General features: G+C 44.3%; 2 protein-coding genes across 2 annotated transcripts; one reads left to right on the top strand and one right to left on the bottom strand.

The window, feature by feature from the left end:
- Positions 1 to 7,063: 7,063 nt before the first annotated feature.
- rfc3 (replication factor C (activator 1) 3) lies at positions 7,064 to 9,309 on the top strand. The gene is made up of 9 exons (XM_028422048.1): positions 7,064 to 7,259; positions 7,560 to 7,697; positions 7,831 to 7,898; positions 8,025 to 8,122; positions 8,231 to 8,412; positions 8,506 to 8,642; positions 8,749 to 8,847; positions 8,925 to 8,994; positions 9,083 to 9,309. Exons 1-9 carry the CDS (start codon positions 7,173 to 7,175, stop codon positions 9,272 to 9,274), a joined length of 1,071 nt encoding a protein of 356 aa, XP_028277849.1. The 5' UTR covers positions 7,064 to 7,172; the 3' UTR covers positions 9,275 to 9,309.
- A 144-nt stretch (positions 9,310 to 9,453) lies between these two features.
- kl (klotho) lies at positions 9,454 to 17,818 on the bottom strand. Its single transcript, XM_028422046.1, has 13 exons — positions 16,989 to 17,818; positions 16,304 to 16,734; positions 16,156 to 16,235; positions 15,909 to 16,071; positions 15,725 to 15,830; positions 15,097 to 15,246; positions 14,657 to 14,892; positions 11,768 to 11,963; positions 11,494 to 11,672; positions 11,025 to 11,132; positions 10,796 to 10,907; positions 10,592 to 10,718; positions 9,454 to 10,132 (listed from the first exon to the last, which is right to left on the bottom strand). The coding sequence occupies exons 1-13, from the start codon at positions 17,721 to 17,723 to the stop codon at positions 9,798 to 9,800; spliced, it is 2,958 nt and encodes a 985-aa protein (XP_028277847.1). The 5' UTR covers positions 17,724 to 17,818; the 3' UTR covers positions 9,454 to 9,797.
- Between the last annotated feature and the right edge of the window lie 915 nt (positions 17,819 to 18,733).

Here is an 18,733-nt window from a genome sequence, read left to right as displayed (position 1 = left end):
TGTGTCCCCAAAACAAAATACTTCAAACTGAAAGTCACTAACCTTCCCATTTGTTAATTAAAGTGGAACATTCATTGTTCATTGTGTAGTATGTTGTGTTTCTGCTTTTTCGGACAAAAGTACTAAAAGGAAGCTTTCTTATTATCTACTTAGCAAAATTTTGGGGGTAAACACACAAAAAACAAAAAAACAAATAAGAACATAAATTTGTTCTGCTGTTGTTCCCTGATTTGAATAGGATTAGCTTGATTAAATGCAGCCACTTTATAAGAATTCCTCAAGTTCTGTGCTGTTGGTTTAAGAGCTATTTGAGGTTGCCAGATTTACACTGGGTAAGCATAATGAGGCTGCTGGAATGCCCTGCGAGAGGAGAGCGGCACAGAGCAGGAGCTGTCCACAGACTGTGTTCCTCTTCCAGAAAATATGCTAAATACACCTTTAAAAATAACAGTAAGCTGTGAGGAGCACAGCTCTTATTATCTGTGGTTTTCTGGTGGAACAGGGATTTTTTCCAGATGGATGCCATACAGGCGGCTTTATATATATGAAAGGTTTTAATGGTGGAAAAACAACAGGCTTGTTATTTTTAAGTGTTCTTAATGAGGGGAGGAACTCATTCACTGTTTAACATATGGAGTACACTGTGTGTGTGACCATGACTGATGATGTATGAGTGAGACATTACACCAGTTATATAAAATAAAATCATAATTTAAAGCTCTTAGTCAGGCTCAACCTCAAGATGTGACATAGATGACTTACCAAGGTGCTCTGCTCCTCCTGATCGGCACTGGCTGCATCTGAGTGGGAGGAATTAGCGCTTTGGCTCCCGTCGTTGAGGTGATCCAACTTTTTCATCAGCAGGGTCATGGAGTCAGACGCCGCAGCCTGAACCTGCAGGTCCAAAAACAAAAATATGCAGGTAAATATGGCTGAAGGGCAAAACTGCGGGGTTAACTTTGCATTCAGGCCTCACACTCCTCATCCAACCACTCCACCCTTCATTGCCCGTGGACTCCACATAGATGAACATCGTGCTTATTAAGCCTGGACAGGGGCACACACTGTGACCAGCACTGCTGAGAAGGTGACACTTTCTCAATGAGGGTATTGTAGAGCACGACAGGAGCCTTTAATAGAAGACAAACACTAAAGCTAAAGCTAAAGATGGCTGCCAGTGGTGTATAAACTGCCTTTTCAACATTTAGAAACAGCCGATGCACAATATGTAAGTGTGTTGTAGTGTTATGCACATATCTCCTTCCCCTCCCTTTCCCCTCTCCACCCATTGGTTGTAGACTCTGACTGAGACACTTGTTCACTGGCCTTCCAGGAAATGAACAAACTGCTTTGTTTCTCAGCTCTGCTGCCAATCCCAGAGTCCCAGAGGCTGATAGCAGCACATAGGACCTCTTTGAGGAGCCTGAGGTCCAAAAACAGCCCCCTCACTCACACACATACATACATACATACATGCATACACACACACAAACACACCCTTCTGCCCACTCCCATTCCCAAACACTTCATGTTGACCAGCTTAAAAAATATCTGCAGTAACAGCTTTGGCAGTAAAGCCCTTTCCTGTGTGTTACAGCCCCCACATCTCCAGATTCCTACATACAGGAACACAGAAGCCCGTCTATGTGCACTGGGGTACTATTTTTAACCCTCACCAAGGGGGACAAGAGGCAGTGGAGGCTTTTCAGTGGCATGAGTGACTGCAAACATGAACATACTGTAAACACACACACACACACTTTGACAGCGCAGTGCTCTCAAACCTCATGAAATGTTAATGTGTTTCTTTGCAGAGAAGGCAGCTTTTAATGCATCACAGTGTCTTTGCTCACCCACCATTTCATTATCCATCTTAGAAAGACACTAATGTGATGTACAGCTCAAGAGAATGGTTAGAGTATCCATCATTTTCTTCCCCCTCAGGTAAACCTCTGTCATATTTTTACATGCATTTAATTAATTTAAACTCTGCATCTTGATGTTCTCTTGTGAGAAGATGTATTTTCATGACAACTGAATTTTACTCCACATGTCCGAACGGGTTGAAACCTAAAAGGCCTGAGGAACATTGGGAACATTGTAGCATTTTTTTCTGCTTTAATAATCCCAAACACAACAATCTACAGGATTTTCACTTTAGACACAGAAAAACTTCAATGGTGGATATAATTCGAGATTTTTAATCCAAAAAAAGATGGACAGACGGTTGCATCGTTGTCAGATTAAAATTTAAATATTCATAATATTACAACTACAAATGACAGAAAAAATAACTTGCAGATTACTGCCAAGCTTGCAAGACTCCTTTCCCTCCAAGTATACTTTTACTCCTCGAGTAATTTAATTTGTGACAAAGTGACAAAAACTGCTCGAGCCAAGATATTCCAAGAATGTTCGACCGCAACGGGGGCCTCCTGAACTAAACAGGTATTCAAATGAGCAAAGGCTTGTCAATAGGTAAATTTAAAAGCTACTTGGTCAAATTCTGAGAACAACACATCACAAAAGGAGCACAGGGCAAGTAAATCCTTTCATTTCAAGCCAAGAGAAGGGGAGAGCAGTGCACGGTGCACGCCAAGGGGCTGGTATGGGAAGAGGCCAGCGAAGGCAGCTGAAGGGCCGTTCTGACAGGTGTGAGAACACTGTCAGGGGCGCGCTCACACTAAAGGATGCCTGCTGGTGTGGTGCATGCTGGGAGAGAAGGGATGCCAGAGTAAGGAGAGAGGGGGTGAGAGGAATATATTGTAGCGGGAAACTCCTGCCAAGATATTCCTTTTTATTCAGATCATCTTATTTAACATAAATAAAAAGCAATCATAGATTTTTTTTTTACTTTTATTACCAACAAAACAATAAATTGAAGTTATCTAATTTAGTGCATGTAGACTGCATGTGAGTAAATTCCTGTGTATAAAATCTTCCTGAAGATTCAGCTCATGCTGAGCATTGACTCATTTGAATTTGCTGCCCTCTGTTGGTGCATGTAGGTATCACTCTCAAACTTGGTCTCTTTCATGGTGAACCTTACAGTGGACACACCATTACTGATGGCACTGTTCCATGACATGACCCACTAACCTATGACAGCGAGCTGTCATGCTCAAGCCTTCACTGAAGGTCATCATGAGCGCTTCAGTCAAACTGCATTAGCCTTTATTTAATAGAAAGTAAAACAGACACACACTTATTTATGGTTAAAACCTTCACATTCAAATACCTGCTGTGAAAATATTTTGCTATCTGCAGCACAAATATGAAGCTGCATTGGACACTTTATCTGCCAGTGAATAGAAACATCTATGTCTGAGTTAATATCTTATTTTTCTTACCTGTTTCTCATTGTTCTTCTCTGTTTCCTCTTCCTCCTGGCTACCTGTAAAATCACAGTCGCCCTTGCTGGAGGACTTTTGCCAGTCAGATGCTGTGCTGCCAGGGTGGGCATCCTGTCTCCTCCTCAAGCACTTCCTGTTCCTGTTTAAGTTCCTCCTCCTCCGACTGACCAGAAATTCCTTATATTGTAACGTCTGAGGAAAGTCATCATCATCCTCTCCCACCTCAGAGGTGGATGAAGAGAACTCTCTGCCATCAGAGGTCTGGCTGACAGTGACCAGCGGGTGGTCATTGCTGCAGTCATAATCACAGAATACAATAGCACTCGGCTTGTGTTTGACTATTCTTAGCACATCCATTGAGAAGTCGTCTGATGCATTCACAGGCACAGGCAGATGATTGACACAGCAGTTGTCCACAACTGGTAGGGTCCAGGTCTCTGTGGGGCTCCCTACTTGCTGCTGAGGTAACTTCTCTGCCTCCATCTGAGAAGCGGCAGTGCTGCAGCACAGGTCAGACAGCTCCTTGTCCTGACCTGTTCCAGGAGACGTGTCTGAACTCTGTCTGCCTTCACAGTGTCCATTCTGCTTGACATCAGATTCATCACAGGGGAAGCTGTTGTCCATCTGCAGCTCCTTCCATTTTTTAACATGACTGCCCACAGGATCCAGAGCACAGTGCAGCAGAGGGACAGGTTCAGACATGGTGGAGCTTTGAGTCAGGAAGGCAACTTGACCTTGCAGGTCACCTAATGGGGCATCCACAGCCTGGTGGTAAATATGCCCGTTAGAGTGCTCCAGCAAAGACAATGCAGCAAGGGGACATTTATGCATTACTGTGGATCCGGTCCTCATCAAGTGACCACAGAGCTGGCATAAAAAAAGGTCTGATAAACTCATACAGATAAAGTCACTAAAAGGAAACTAAACATGGATGATGAATGAATTCGATTGCCACCAAATCCTTTTGATTCCTAAACAGGACAGAGAAGGAGAGGAGAGAATGTAAATTTGGACAAACTAACTCATGTTCACACATGTGCACACTTTAAATATGTGCATATATAATACAGTCCCATTTTATCTCTGTAAGTGAATGTATGTCTGGATTCAAGTCTGGATTTGCTAACACACATACAGTAGATGATGAAAAGTATGCTCAGAGGTCCATCCAGTTATGGCCAATCAATCATTACTGTCTCCCTTCAGGCACTGAGATGATTTAAATGTTGCATCCAGAATACTTTAAAATGAGGCTTGTGCTGAAGACAGGTGTATATGGACAAATCAAAACTCCTTGTTTAAGTTGAATAAAGCTGATACAAGCATTTACAAATCTGACTCGTGCATGTCAACAAAGTGTATCTTCATAACTTACTTGACAGCTGCCAGCCATGTTTTTCTGTCTGTTTTTGACAAATGCATTTTTCTGAAACACATTGTTTTTTCCTGGTAGAAAGCTATTTTTGGCAGCTGCCAACACACCCTTCCGTGCCTGGTATGTCTTTTCACACACTCAGTGATATGTATAGAAAAATCTATAACACACAAATGTCCATTGTGTCTATTGAGATGTGGAAAACTAGTATATAGTACCAGTAACATAATGTCACTACACTTAAAACTGCTTAACAACATATAAAATTCATATTTCAACATACCAAACATTGTTTTTTTTATACAGAAGTTGTAGCATCCAAGATGATTTCCAACACAGAAGTCTAAAAAAAAACTGGGAGGTAAACTGATCCAAGGCGCCTCAGAGCTGCAGGCAGCAACAACGCAGAAAGAGTGACGTTATTTTAAGAAGGTAAAGATGTAAAATGCTGAGAGGGGAGGAGAGAAGAAGAAAAGGCTGAGGATCGGAATGCTTTTCCCTCCTACATTACCTAAGCAAGAAGACAGGGAGTTACACAGGCAGGTGTTTGTGCTTTTTCCTGTGTGTGTGTGTGTGTGTGTGTGTGTGTGTGGAACATGGCTATTATTTATAACTGTGTGCAACACGGGAAAAAGATAAATGACCTATTTAAAGAGAAGAAAGAAATACAAGGTGTTGTTAAATTAAATGCTGCATGCACATTAAAACAAAACATTAAGATTGAAAAACCTGCACACCCCACCTTCCACCCCCGTCCCTCCTCCTCCTTTTCACTCACTGCTGTACAATGTGGCTCAGGGCAAAGGATTTTTTTTACCTTAGAAGCACATTCCTCGACAACACATGAGCTAATGCTTTAAATGGTTCTCAATCTGCAACCTCTTACTCCATAACATTCTGTATAGCCTTCTATACGTTTTTAAATTGACAACTAAAATGACTTATAGTCCCCACAGATCTGTCGATGGACTGTGGAATTCATCAGGTTTGCCAGAAAACACAGAGTTTCACATTTTTGGAAGGAATGCCTTTGGTCAGGAGAGGAGACCTACAATTTGTACGTTAACCTTGAAGATAATCCTGCCTGTTGAGACCTGTTTTTTTAAGATGTGGTCAAAGCAGAGAGTGTCACAAACACTGAATGTTGTTTAGAGTGCTTACATTAGCTGTAAATCACTCAAATACAAAGGAAACCCACTGATGGTGTTTTACTGAGTTTTTGAGCAAACCAAGCATCCCTATCCACTCATAAGCAGCATATACCATTAATAATAAAACTCATACACCTGATACTCCTGAGTGAACGTCACCTTAATAAAAGCCAGCATGCTTGAAGGAACTTGATAAACATGCTCCATACATTTCTGTGATGATTGATCTATATTAATAAAGCTCAAGCATGTATTTCAATACAAGCTACGCTAACCTGCTGAGACATGCTCCATGTATAACATTCCTGTCATGGACATGTAGTCGCCTGGGTCAGGTTGGAGAATAGCAGAGAAAATCATAGAGAGAGAAAAAATGAAGAGAACACATGATGAATGAATGTTTGACAGATCAATAATGACACAGAATAATTAGTATGTATTTCATGGCTTTTCCTACATCAGTTCCTTTAAGGAGCATCACATTTAGAAGATTAACTGATGAAAATGAAGAAATTCCTCCTGGATTATGTAAGCGTGATTATCTGCACATCCTAATTTTGGCAACAAACTCTCACGTGCACTGGATAACAGAAAACAGAGAATTAAAATCCTGCACTTCCTTACCTGTTGGTAAATTTAAAAAGGCTGTGTTTGAGTAGATGCTGTGTAAAATTGTTATTTTCTCCAAATTAAAAAAAACTGAGCAGACAATGCTCTGATTTTCTCTGCAATAAAACAACTACGAACACACATTTTGCACAGAGTCATGCTGTGACACTGCAAGGCTTTAGTTCTGCTGAATGGGATTAACTGTCTCACATTCCTCTGTGTTATCAGACTGTTGTAATGACAAGATGATGTTCTATAACCCTCTTCCTACCCACCAAGACAGGTGTCTTATCCTGTGAACACACACACACACACACACACACATCTAGACATATCAAGTCATTCAGAGGCAGCACTAGCTACTGGTGTCACATAAACACCTAATTTAGCTCTTTTCTAGCCGTAAACTGCATCATAATGTAGCTTTAATGCAATAAAACTGCGTTATATTTAAAACATAAATAAAATATTGAAGTATTTCGTTCGTCTCACCATTAAACATGAAAGGCCGCTACTTACAGCTCGGGAGGTTTTCGCAGGGAGTTTGACCCCTCCGAGTGTCCGTAGCTGAACAGGAAGCAGCAGCGCGGCTTGCGTGTGAACAGATTTCGCGGGAGAATAATAACTAGCAGCAGGCTGTCCGTTGTCAACACAGGCAGTACCATTAAATAAATCCACAACACGATGAGTTTGTGGGTGGACAAATATCGACCGAGTTCTCTTGGAAAACTCGACTATCACAAAGACCAAGCAGCTCAGCTGAAAAACTTGGTAAGAAGAAGAACGAACTTATGTACGCTAACCAGTGACAGGCTGTTATGCTAACAGTAGCATCATACTTAGCACTGTTTATTTGTTGATGTAAACAAGTTTACTGTAGGTACGTAACGTTATCGTTGTGAAGGGGATACGCCATGTCCCAAGGGTGATATAATTCCTCCTCAGAGGGTGTATACACAACTAGCTTGTGCGGCTAGTGGATAAAAACTTTGAAGTTTCTTAGTCACTGTAGCCGTCTACCCATGCAAACCTAATACAAAGACCTAAAACGTTTGCTAATGTTTGTTTCAGGTTCAATGTGGCGACTTCCCACACTTGTTGGTGTACGGTCCCTCAGGTGCGGGGAAGAAGACCCGCATCATGTGTCTGCTGAGGGAGCTGTATGGAGCTGGGGTGGAGAAGCTTCGCATAGAGCATCAGACCGTTGTGGTGAGAGGGGAGATATTAAAATGGCAGTCTTCCAACACACCATCCACCTGCAGCACCTTTCAGTCTGTTGAGTTGAGAGACACATTTTTTGGCACATCACTGAGTTGTTGTTTTTTTCCCGTCTTTACTACAGGCTCCATCAAAGAAGAAAATTGAGATTAATACAATTGCCAGCAACTATCACTTGGAAGTCAACGCAAGGTAACTTTATATATGCTAATATTAACTTTATAATGTTATATTTTATTTAGTAAGTTTTATACTTCCCAACTTTAGTTATTGGTAATGTTTCATGTCATAAAAGCATATCTCTTTTGTGTTGTACAGTGATGCAGGAAACCAGGACCGTGTTGTGATTCAAGAACTGATTAAAACTGTGGCTCAGTCCCAGCAAATCCAGTCAAGCACGCAGAGAGAGTTTAAAGGTAGACAAGACAAACAAAATTGAACAGTGCTGTCTCCTCTAGAGCAACTGTGCTAACAGAATAAAGAAAGTCCTGCCCTCTGACAATTGAAACATTTTGTCTTCTCAGTGGTGCTGCTAACAGAGGTGGACAGGCTCACAAAGGACGCCCAGCATGCTTTGCGTCGGACAATGGAGAAGTACATGGGCACGTGCCGTCTCATCCTCTGCTCAACCTCCACCTCTAAAGTCATTGGGCCAATTCGGAGTCGATGTTTGGCTATCAGAGTTCCTCTGCCGAGCACGGAGGAGGTAAAACGGAGATCGTGTGGGTTAGACTGCAGTTTCTAATCTGTAAACTGTTGCTTATTGAACCCATGTTTGTTGTGCTGTTCCCTTTTCCAGGTGTGTAGTGTTCTGACATCAGTCTGTAAAAAGGAGGGTCTGCTCCTCCCACCTGAGCTGGCCAAGCAAATCAGTGACAAGGCAGGTCGCAATCTCCGCAAAGCCCTGTTGATGTGCGAGGCCTGCAGAGTGCAGCAGTAAGCTATGTCTAAAGTTATTAGCATTCTTCCGCAGCATTATCGGTGGATTAGTGCAAAACATAAACAACGGCTAGCTCATTGAGCCTGTGTTAATCCTTTCCAGGTATCCATTCTCAGTGGACCAAAACGTCCCAGAGACAGACTGGGAGGTTTACCTCAGAGAAACAGCAAATGCCATCGTTAGCCAGCAGAGTCCTCAAAGGTATGTGAGAGGCAATAAGCAAGCAGCGGGTTCTGGTATTTAAAGATGCGATATACATAATTTTCTTTCTTTTCCAGATTGATGGAAGTCCGAGCCAGGCTGTATGAGTTGCTGACTCACTGCATCCCTCCTGACATTATCATGAAGGTACTGTTCACTACATCTCACCCTCTATCCAAGTGATGGCAGTCATTACTAGGAAGAGTAATGAGTTTTAAATTTACCCTTCCAACAGGGCCTGGTACAGGAACTGTTGAGTAACTGCGATGGTCAGCTGAAGACAGAGGTGGCCCACATGGCAGCATACTATGAACACAGACTGCAGCTGGGCAGCAAAGCTATCTACCACCTAGAGGCCTTCACTGCCAAGTTTATGGCCATCTACAAGAAGTTCATGGAAGATGGTCTGGATGCCATGATGTTTTGACTTTGAATAGACTTTTCTTAAGATTTCAACACTTATTGATATTGATTTATCATATCATTTTTTGCCCCAACAAGACTTTAACACAGCCTTTAAACTTCCAACTGTTACTCTAGCAATGTAAAACAGAACAAACATGGTGACAGTCATGTCCAAGAGTTCTACACAAGAATAAAATGTTATTGGTATAAAGCAGCCATTTTTTGGCACCCAGTTCACTGAGCACATGTTAAAAACTTCTTGTTTTCAGGTCTATGTATTAGATAAATAAATGTTTATTACAGTCACAAGGTTTCTGAACTGACAGACTACAATAATGACAGTTAAACATATGAACTAAATCTGGTACTCCATAATACCTTGTGGTGGTTACACTGTGGTGATCCTGGTTATTAGTTCTTTCCACTATTGTAGTCTTTATAGGTTTGTCTAAATGGTGTGCAGCATGTCTTCACCATTGATTGACTGAACATGAAATCTAAAGAAGAACACATAAGCCTTTTAAAAAATGTCATAAATCCTGTTATCAGTAACACTCCTTGTGTCGCTTGGCTGTATAATAAATAATCAGTCCCAGGGTGATCAACACCCCTGAACCAACCAGAGTCAAGAAGCCCACAACAGGCCTCTTCACCAGAACGTGGCAGCCTGGGCAGGGCTGGGGCAAGCTGGGACACTGCTGGGCTGCAGCTCCTTGAATGGGGAAGCCGTTGTGTTGGATAATGTTGCGATAGTTGGAGAGAGAAGCTTTGACAATAACCTCCTCGTGGATTTGGCCGTACAAGCCAAACCCCGGGTCCCTCTGGTCACTCAAGGCGTAGGCAAAGTAACCTTTTAGGTTGACACCATCCAGAGTGTACGCTGTGGAGAGTTTATGAACATTTTATTTTCATATTTCAGAGCCCACCTTCATTATTATATATTAGTTTTAAATTATTGAAGAGAGGTTTGGTGCAGACATCCCTAGTCTGTATGGCTGCCCCTTAGTGGTGAAACAGCATTACTACAACACAATGACACATCACAGTGCAGCACCGTGCTGTTTCAAAGTGTCAGTGAGTGTAACCCATTAAACTTTACAAGGACAGGTAACAGGGCAGCTGGTAACCATGACTCCACAGTTCATGGTAGAGTGTGTGTCCCTTTTTCTATATTGATGTTTGCAAAGTCAGCTGACTATTCAGGGGTCAGTCACCTAAACGTCTGTGTAATAATTAAGCTCAAAAAGAGGCCAACACGGGGAAAAACTTCGGCCACCTCTTAAGGACACAAACACACCAACAGAGCCCATGTTCATCAGCAAGATGTATGCAGTCTCACCTTTCAGGGCCTCATTGATGTAGTTGTACAGGTAGTAAACTCTCAGGCTGTCTTTGAAGCGGGCTGGATCTTCCTGGACGCCGTTTGCCATCACATACATGGGTACATCACTGTAGTGCTCTTTCACCTTACACAACAAGAGCAATGTCATTTTTTTTTATCTCGAACTTTCCACCACTTGGCATCAGATCTCTTCAGGCTTACCCAGTTAAGAGCTTTCCTCAGGCCCCACGGCACCACAGGCCTCGATCTAAGGGACTTGATCCATGTTGTGTCTATCATGTGTTGGACTTCGAGCATCGCTGTGTAGGTGTATCTGCAAACATGGAAATGATAGAGAGAAAAAATAAATGCTGCATCTATCACTAAAAGAGCAGACAGACAGTGTCTCCTAACAGGCGACAGGATGTTCCTGGCCAATAATTGATCGTACGAGTCTTCCTTGGCATGAGTCACCAGTTTGGTGCTGAAGTGGCTGATGGCGAAGAAGTCATATGTCCCTTTGACCAGCTTTCTGTCCTCCTCATTGAAAACCGGCAGTCTGTGGAAACACAGAGAAAAGGTGCCACTCTAACAAGTAAAGTAACAAGCACAAATAAGCATTTAGGATTTAACAGAGGAGCAGATAACTGAACTAAGAAGCTGCTTTAAAAACTGAATGTGCAGTTTTATATGCAGTAAATAAATATGTCTGTATTTGTAATGTTGAGGCACATGAGACAGAAGGCAATAAATCAAACTACAACACTTCTGCAGAAATAACCTGAACTTGAGAAAATATTAACTTAAGAGAGGAAATAAGAAAAAGGAAAAAGTTCCAATACACAAAGCTGGTTAATATGTCTTCACTGTAAACAGACATGCTTCTATTATAGCTGTACTGAAATATAAATGAAGCATACTCGAGTGAGTTGAGCTGACGCAGCCAGCTCCTCATTCCCTGAGGATAGTCCCCGCTGCCAAAAATGGGCTCTGCAAACCAGCCAATACAGAAGTCCAAAACCCTTTTGGCCGGCTCCACGTCTTCCCGACTGAACGAGAACGCCGGCTCTACCCAGTCCATGTGCAGAGCCAGAGACACCTGAGGAAGCAGATGATCAGATGATGCAACAGCTGGCAATGAAATAATATATGTCAACTAACATGACAACAAATGTATCTTTATAAATCACTGACCTTCCCTCCCTGTGTGCGCCTGAAGTCGCGGTCATATGCACGCCAGGCCAGAGCGTGTGCCCGCAGCATCTGATGGCCCTCCTGATAGCTCACCATCTCATCATTGGGCTCATTCAGTGTGATCCACACCTTCACGTGGGCTCCCAGTTCTCTGTAACAAAGTCTGGCATATTCTTCAAAGGCCTCTGGAGTCTTCCTGACAGAAAAAAATAAAGATATCTAGTGTTATGTAGAGAAGATTGAAGCAAGGCGTCTGGACTTGTAGAGTTTTCTTGAAGACGTTTCGCTGCTCATCCAAGCAGCTTCATCAGTTCTAACTGTTTGGTGGGGAAACATGGTTTATATGTGGTTACAGACCTATGTGGGTGGGTCTGGGAAAAAACTTAAAAAAACTTACAAACAATAGCACTAAATGTTTCCATACTTACCTGTGATATTCTGGCTGACTTGGCCAGGTGTGTCTAACGACTGGCTAACGACTATGAAACTGCCGGAGGGGGACTGGTTGACAGCCCTTTGTTCTTACTGTGAGTATGTGCAAACTTCCTGGGAATGGATGGAATCACTGCATTGTATGTGGTAGAAAGATGATGTCTGAGGCCACCACCTCTGTTAAGGGAAGGTTTTTCCAGCTTAACATAGATGGCTTCCTTGACTCCTCTTTCATACCACCTTTCCTCTCTGTCTAAAATGTGAACATTGTTGTCCTCAAAGGAGTGTCCTTTGTCTTTGAGGTGGAGGTGAACAGCTGAGTCTTGTCCTGAGGAGGTGGCTCTCCTGTGCTGAGCCATTCTTCTGTGGAGTGGTTGTTTAGTTTCTCCAATGTACAGATCAGAGCATTCCTCACTGCACTGGACTGCATATATCACATTGCTGTGTTTCTCCCTGGGAATCTTATCCTTCGGGTGAACCAGTCTCTGTCTCAGTGTTGTCATAGGTTTGAAATGGACCGGGATGTCATGGTTGTTGAAGATCCTGCGGAGTTTCTCTGATACTCCTGACACATATGGAATGGAGATGTTCTTTCTCCGCTGGTTGTTGTCCTTGTGGCTTTGATGAGTGCCCACTTCGGGTAGCCACATGTTTGCAGGGCCTTCCTGATGTGGTGTTGCTCCTTCTTCTTCCCCTCTGAGCTGGTTGGTACAGTTTGTGCTCTGTGCTGTAGGGTCCTGATGACTCCCAGTTCCAGTGGGTGGTGTGAATCAAACAGCAGGTACTGGTCCGTGTGTGTGGGTTTCCTGTACACTTCCACATTGAGGCTCCTGTCCTCCTCAATATGTACTGTGCAGTCCAAGAAGGCTAGATTGTTGTCCTTGGTGTCCTCCCGACACTTCTTCCATGTAGAGGTTGGCCACAATAGGAGACACAGGTGATCCCATCGCACAGCCGTGCTTCTGTCTGTAAAAGTTCCCATTGTACTGGAAATAAGTGGTGGTCAGGCAGAGGTCCAGCAGGTCACAGATGTGGTCTGGCGTTAGGTTGGTTCTCTCCTTGAGCGTGCTGTCTTGTGTGAGGCACGTCCTTACCATCTGATGTAGGGATGCAGGTGAACAAGGAGGTGACATCAAATGAGACCATGGTGTCATCTGGGTCCATTTGGATCTTCTCCACCTTGTTCACAAAGTCCTGAGAGTTGTGGATGTGATGTGGTGTGTCACCTACCAGTGGTGTCAGGAGTTCAGCCAAGTGCTTAGCCACGTTGTATGTGACTGAGTTTGTGCTGCTGACGATGGGTCTGAGGGGGACTCCTTCCTTGTGTATCTTGGGGAGTCCATACAGGCGTGGAGTGGCTTCCCCAGGATACAGTCGAAAGTAGAGCTTGCGGTTGATGATTTGGTCCTTCTCCAGTTTTTGTAGGTAGCTGACTAGTTTCTTCTTGTAGTTTCCGGTGGGGTCCCTCTTCAGTGTCTCATATGTGGCTGTGTCACTGAGGAGATCTGTCACTTTGGAGTGGTAGTCCTGTGTGTTGAGCACCACTGTACATCTTCCTTTGTCTGCTGATAGGATGGTGATGTCCCGGTCCTTTTGTAGTGCAGTCAGGGCCTTCCTTTCATCACTGGAGAGGTTGGATGGCGGTGCTTTAGCAGTGGAGAGTGTGGCTGTGACCTTCAAATGGAGTTGCTCAGCTTCTGTGTCTGTCAGGTTGTTATTCTTGATGGCTGACTCTGTGGCTGTGATGAAGTCCACCACTGGAATCTGCTCTGGTGAGATGGCAAAGTTGAGTCCTTTGGCCAACACGCCTCAGACATCATCTTTCTACCACATACAATGCAGTGATTCCATCCATTCCCAGGAAGTTTGCACATACTCACAGTAAGAACAAAGGGCTGTCAACCAGTCCCCCTCCGGCAGTTTCATAGTCGTTAGCCAGTCGTTAGACACACCTGGCCAAGTCAGCCAGAATATCACAGGTAAGTATGGAAACATTTAGTGCTATTGTTTTTAAGTTTTTTTAAATTTTTTCCCAGACCCACCCACATAAGTCTGTAACCACATATAAACCATGTTTCCCCACCAAACAGTTAGAACTGATGAAGCTGCTTGGATGAGCAGCGAAACGTCTTCAAGAAAACTCTACAAGTCCAGACGCCTTGCTTCAATCTTCTCTACGTATGATGACCTGGATGGCTGAGAATCTTCATCAACATCTAGTGTTATGTTATGTGAGGTCCAATTAAATGGAGACATGCAAACACATCAGACAGTTCAAATACTGTTATTGCTGTTGTTTGGATATGGCTGCAGGTGATGTGTGCTTATGTAAACAAGCACACACTGTCCCCTGGTAGACGGTTGTATGTTTACCTTTACACCAGATCTGATAAACTGTAATAAAAGGCATTTAGATGTTTGTTAGTTCTGACGGTTGTGTAATCTTTATGATATCACCTGTTCAGCCACTTGTTGGCCCTGTCCAGCGGGGCTGGCAGGCTGCTGCGCTGGCGCGTGTGGTGCCACAGGGTGACCACAGGTGTGACGTTAGCCTGCAGCAGCTGGCGGGTGAAGCAGCGGTAGTAGCCGAGCAGGGTGGTGTTAGGATGAGCCACGTCTCCTGTGGGTACCAGAGCTGACCAGTTGAGGGAGAAGTGGAAGTGCGTAACCCCTACCTGCGTGATCTCATCCACCTGATGATGAGTGACAGAGGAGGGTAAGTATGTGTGTGTGTTTACACCTCTCCTCACACAGTTGTGACACTGACAGATGAATTAGATCTAAATGTATTAGTTGTGAGGTTTTGGAGCAGTACTACTATGATTTGTATTTTATCTGTGAAAAAAGTACTTTCAGTGTATTTTGATGGCGGTCTTAGAAGACTGCCGTAGACTGGCCTGTTGTCGGATGGTGGCGTAATCAGCGCAGTGCGGCGTTCTGCGTACAGGTGGAGCGCTGAGGCCCTCCAGCCTCATCAGCTCTCCGTTGTTGGAGATGTTCCAGAGGTAAACATTAGGGTCTGCAAACTGGCTGGGCGTGGTCTCTACCTGCAACATGAGGAGAAGAAACACACCAGTGTAAGCATGTGTTTGCTAACCCACTCAGACTACACGCTCACTGCAAATACAGGCCAAATGGGACAAATCGATGATAACAGCTGGCCCCTGTGCTGTTGTGTTCAGGCAGGCAGATGTTGGGAGTTTATGTGTTTGACCATGGACCATGGACCATGAAAAACTGTATTCAAAATAATGAGGGGAGCCGCATTAGACAAGATCTTTGATACCTATTAAACTGTCTATTCTTTATGCAGCACCACACAGAGTTAATGTTATATAAGACATATTTTGCAGATTTAACCAAAGGTCACCCTTCACTTAATATTAGTGAGATTCTCCCGGACCAAAGTTAATATGTTCTCAAGTTCAGGGTATTTCTGCACAAGTGTTCTAGTTTCATTTAATATCAGACCTCATGTGTGGGTCTCACTGACACACCTGGTACACACCTTCCATCCTCACACACCTGTATAGAGTTGGCAGATACTCCCCAGGCGAAATCACACGGGAAGACCCCCTGTGCCGGTCTGTTCTCTGGAAATTCTGGGAAACCATTCCTCTGTATGACATTTCTGTAGAAATGATGACAGAAGAAGGAACTTAATTCAGGACAAGCTGTGCTTAGACTGACCAGGCATCACATCACGTACCTGTAGAAGGTGGCGGAGGTTTTCGGCTCCCTCTTCATGTCAGGAGTGTTGAAGTCGACGTAGTAGAGTCCTCGTCGTATCCCATATTCCCTGTGCCACTCAAAGCCATCTATCAGAGACCAGGCTGTGTATCCGATCACATTGACTCCATCTATGACAATGGCTGCATTACAGACACAGACAGAAGGTTGGTGTTCAGTTTCACTGTGAAGATGTCAGACTGCACTTCTTTTCCTGGTGGACTCACACTTCAGAGCCTCTGCGATGAACCTCTTGAGGTAGTACATGTGTTTTGGGTCTTCTGTCTTGGTGTTGCCGAGGACGTACCTGTTTAACAGAACAAGATGTTCAACACAGCCAACACCTGAGCATCGACATTTTAGTAACAGGCCTACCAGCCACTCTGCAGCACAAAGATGGGCGGCTTATCATATTCTGCGTTGACCCAGTAGAGCAGCATCCTGAGGTCCAGATCCTCCTGCTGCCGAAACTTCAGGCTGTCGTTGATGAGCTGGAAGCTGAGAGTAGCACCGTGAGAGAGGGCGAAGAAGTCTGCTGTTCCTCGCACCTGCTCTCTCTCCTCCTGAGTGAAGGAGGGCAGGCGCGACCCCAGCTTCTCCTTCATGCAGGGTGGGTAGTCTCCATCTGTGAACAGAGGCCTGGCAAACCAGCCCAGGACGTGGTCCAGGGAGCACTGGCACGCTCGCAGGCTTTCCAGACGGGTGCGGCTGGGCTTGATCCAGTGAGAAGCCAATGCCATGGACAGCTTGCCCTGCTGTCGGGGGCGGTAGTGCTGGTCATAGAGATGCCAGGCAGCTGCATGAGCCTGGTGGAAATGGACAGACAGAGGAGGAAGGGGAGGAAGAGAGGGAGAAAAGAGAGGGGGCAGGAAGATTGCACAAAATGGTTAAAAAGAAAAAATATGTTTAAAAAACAGAATAAAGTAATTCTCATTATCCAGTTTATTCCTCCTAAGTTAGTTGTTTAAAGGTTCTTAAAACAACTTCAAAAAGATTTTATCTTAAAAATTAATCATATACATGCACTTTTTGCTAAATGCAAAGTGAAGTGTCCACTCACTTTGAGCAGGTTGTGTCCGACCCGGAACGGCAGATCAGGGTCATTCTTTATCCCGGGAGCCACCACCCCGGTGCCATAACCGTGCTGCGCCACCACAAACGGGTTATCAATGGTGATCCAGAACTTCACATCATCCCCGAAAGTATGGAAGCAAAAATCAGCGTAGTCCTTGAAAATCCCCACCAGCTCCGCGTTACTCCAGCCCCCCAGGGTCTGCTGGAGGTGATCAGGCAGGTCCCAGTGGTAAAGCGTGACCACCGGCTGCACGCGGATCTCCTTCAGCTTCTTGATGAGCGTCCGGTAGTAGTGGGTGCCGATTTCATTGTAACTCCCGCGCGTCCCGTTGGGGAATATCCTGGACCAGGACAGGGAGAACCTGTAGTGGGTGACCCCGAGCTGTCTGATGGCTCTGATGTCGGCGTGGATGTTGTGATAGCTGTCGCTGCCCACGTCTCCGGTGGCCATTCGGTTCCCACCGCGCGTAAAAGTGTCCCAAATGGAGAGCCCCTTGCCATCCTTCTCAAACGCGCCCTCCACCTGGTACGCCGCCGTGCCCACAGCCCATATGAAGTCTTTTGGGAAGGTATCGTGGAGGAAAGCCTTGTCTCCGGGATAGGGCAGTTTATTAAAACGACCCCACGTTTTTAGACCAGCGTTGGGTTTTGCGTTCGCAGAGGTGATGGCGAGAAATGTCAGGAGGACGAGCAGACCTCCCATGGTGCCTGATGCCGGCATTAGATGTCCAGATTATAAAGCGGTCTTCACCTAACCATACTTGGAGGGTTTTAGGGACTAAACAGAGGACCGGAGTGCAGCCAGCTGTGAACCCACCACACGCCGCCTCTTCAAACCTGTCAATTATTAGCCAGAGCACCTGACGCACGAAGGTCTCCAGGCGCAGCATGATGTGAATAGCCCCAAATGATCAATCCTTTGCAAAGCAGGGACACATTAGTATCAGTGAGGGGATACATTAGAATCACATTAGATTTATTTATCTTTGTGGGCAGAGGGAGGATTTTACCTGAATTTGATAACAAATCACAGACAGAGCAGGAGACCCAGGTGCCTAATGTGTTCCCAGTAACAGCGCCATCACCACACAGCCTCAGCTGGTGGATGATCTTATACCTCAGTTTAAATGTCACATGTCAAGAGCACCAAAATCTCATCTACATGTCTCACTAGATTAAGTTCAGCCGGAGATAAAGGCAGACAGGATATGCAAACAGCAGAGTCAGTGTACCCTGCTGCACCATGTTCACATTACTTCCTTATCTTCCTGCTTTCAGCTTGGTTGCTTGGAAACTCAGGCCTCTCTCACTGTTGGCCAACTTTGTCTATATAGCATAAATATCTGGGGAGATGTGTCTGCTCCCGTTTTTGTACTGCACAAAACGCTCAGGTTCAGAGACACACTCCTCATAAAAGACATTTCCTACACCCCAAACACAGTCTGCAAAATCATCCTAAATACATTAATAAAATCAGACAACAAATCAAAGGCTAAGTTCAGGCCAATGAAGTAAAAAATGCACTTTGAACTCCATATCTAATATTGTATTTGTATATTTTATGGATTAATAATAATCAACCAAAGCTGAGAGAGAATGGCTTCACTTACACCTTACTCCCACCTGAAATAATGATCAGACATTAAACTTCTTTAAACTTCTCTTGGCTGCTTTACAGTGTGACTTGAAAGGCTCCAATAAATGCAAAAACAGGCTCACCTGCCACTTGTG

This window comes from Parambassis ranga, chromosome 14 (genome assembly GCF_900634625.1).
Source record: "Parambassis ranga chromosome 14, fParRan2.1, whole genome shotgun sequence".
Lineage (NCBI taxonomy): Eukaryota > Metazoa > Chordata > Actinopteri > Ambassidae > Parambassis > Parambassis ranga.
Note: the sequence above shows the minus strand (reverse complement) of the source record. Positions and strands in the feature narration are given on the sequence as shown.

Excerpts from the sequence above, each read along its gene's own strand:
- rfc3 (XM_028422048.1), top strand. The coding sequence starts at position 7,173 with ATGAGTTTGTGGGTGGACAAATATCGACCGAGTTCTCTTGGAAAACTC. Across the intron at positions 8,123-8,230 it reads CACGCAGAGAGAGTTTAAAG|TGGTGCTGCTAACAGAGGTG; the intron begins GTAGACAAGACA and ends TTGTCTTCTCAG. Across the intron at positions 8,643-8,748 it reads GAGGCCTGCAGAGTGCAGCA|GTATCCATTCTCAGTGGACC; the intron begins GTAAGCTATGTC and ends AATCCTTTCCAG.
- kl (XM_028422046.1), bottom strand. The coding sequence starts at position 17,723 with ATGCCGGCATCAGGCACCATGGGAGGTCTGCTCGTCCTCCTGACATTT. Across the intron at positions 16,735-16,988 it reads TCGGACACAACCTGCTCAAA|GCTCATGCAGCTGCCTGGCA; the intron begins GTGAGTGGACAC and ends CATTTCCACCAG. Across the intron at positions 11,673-11,767 it reads GGCGCACACAGGGAGGGAAG|GTGTCTCTGGCTCTGCACAT; the intron begins GTCAGTGATTTA and ends CTGCTTCCTCAG.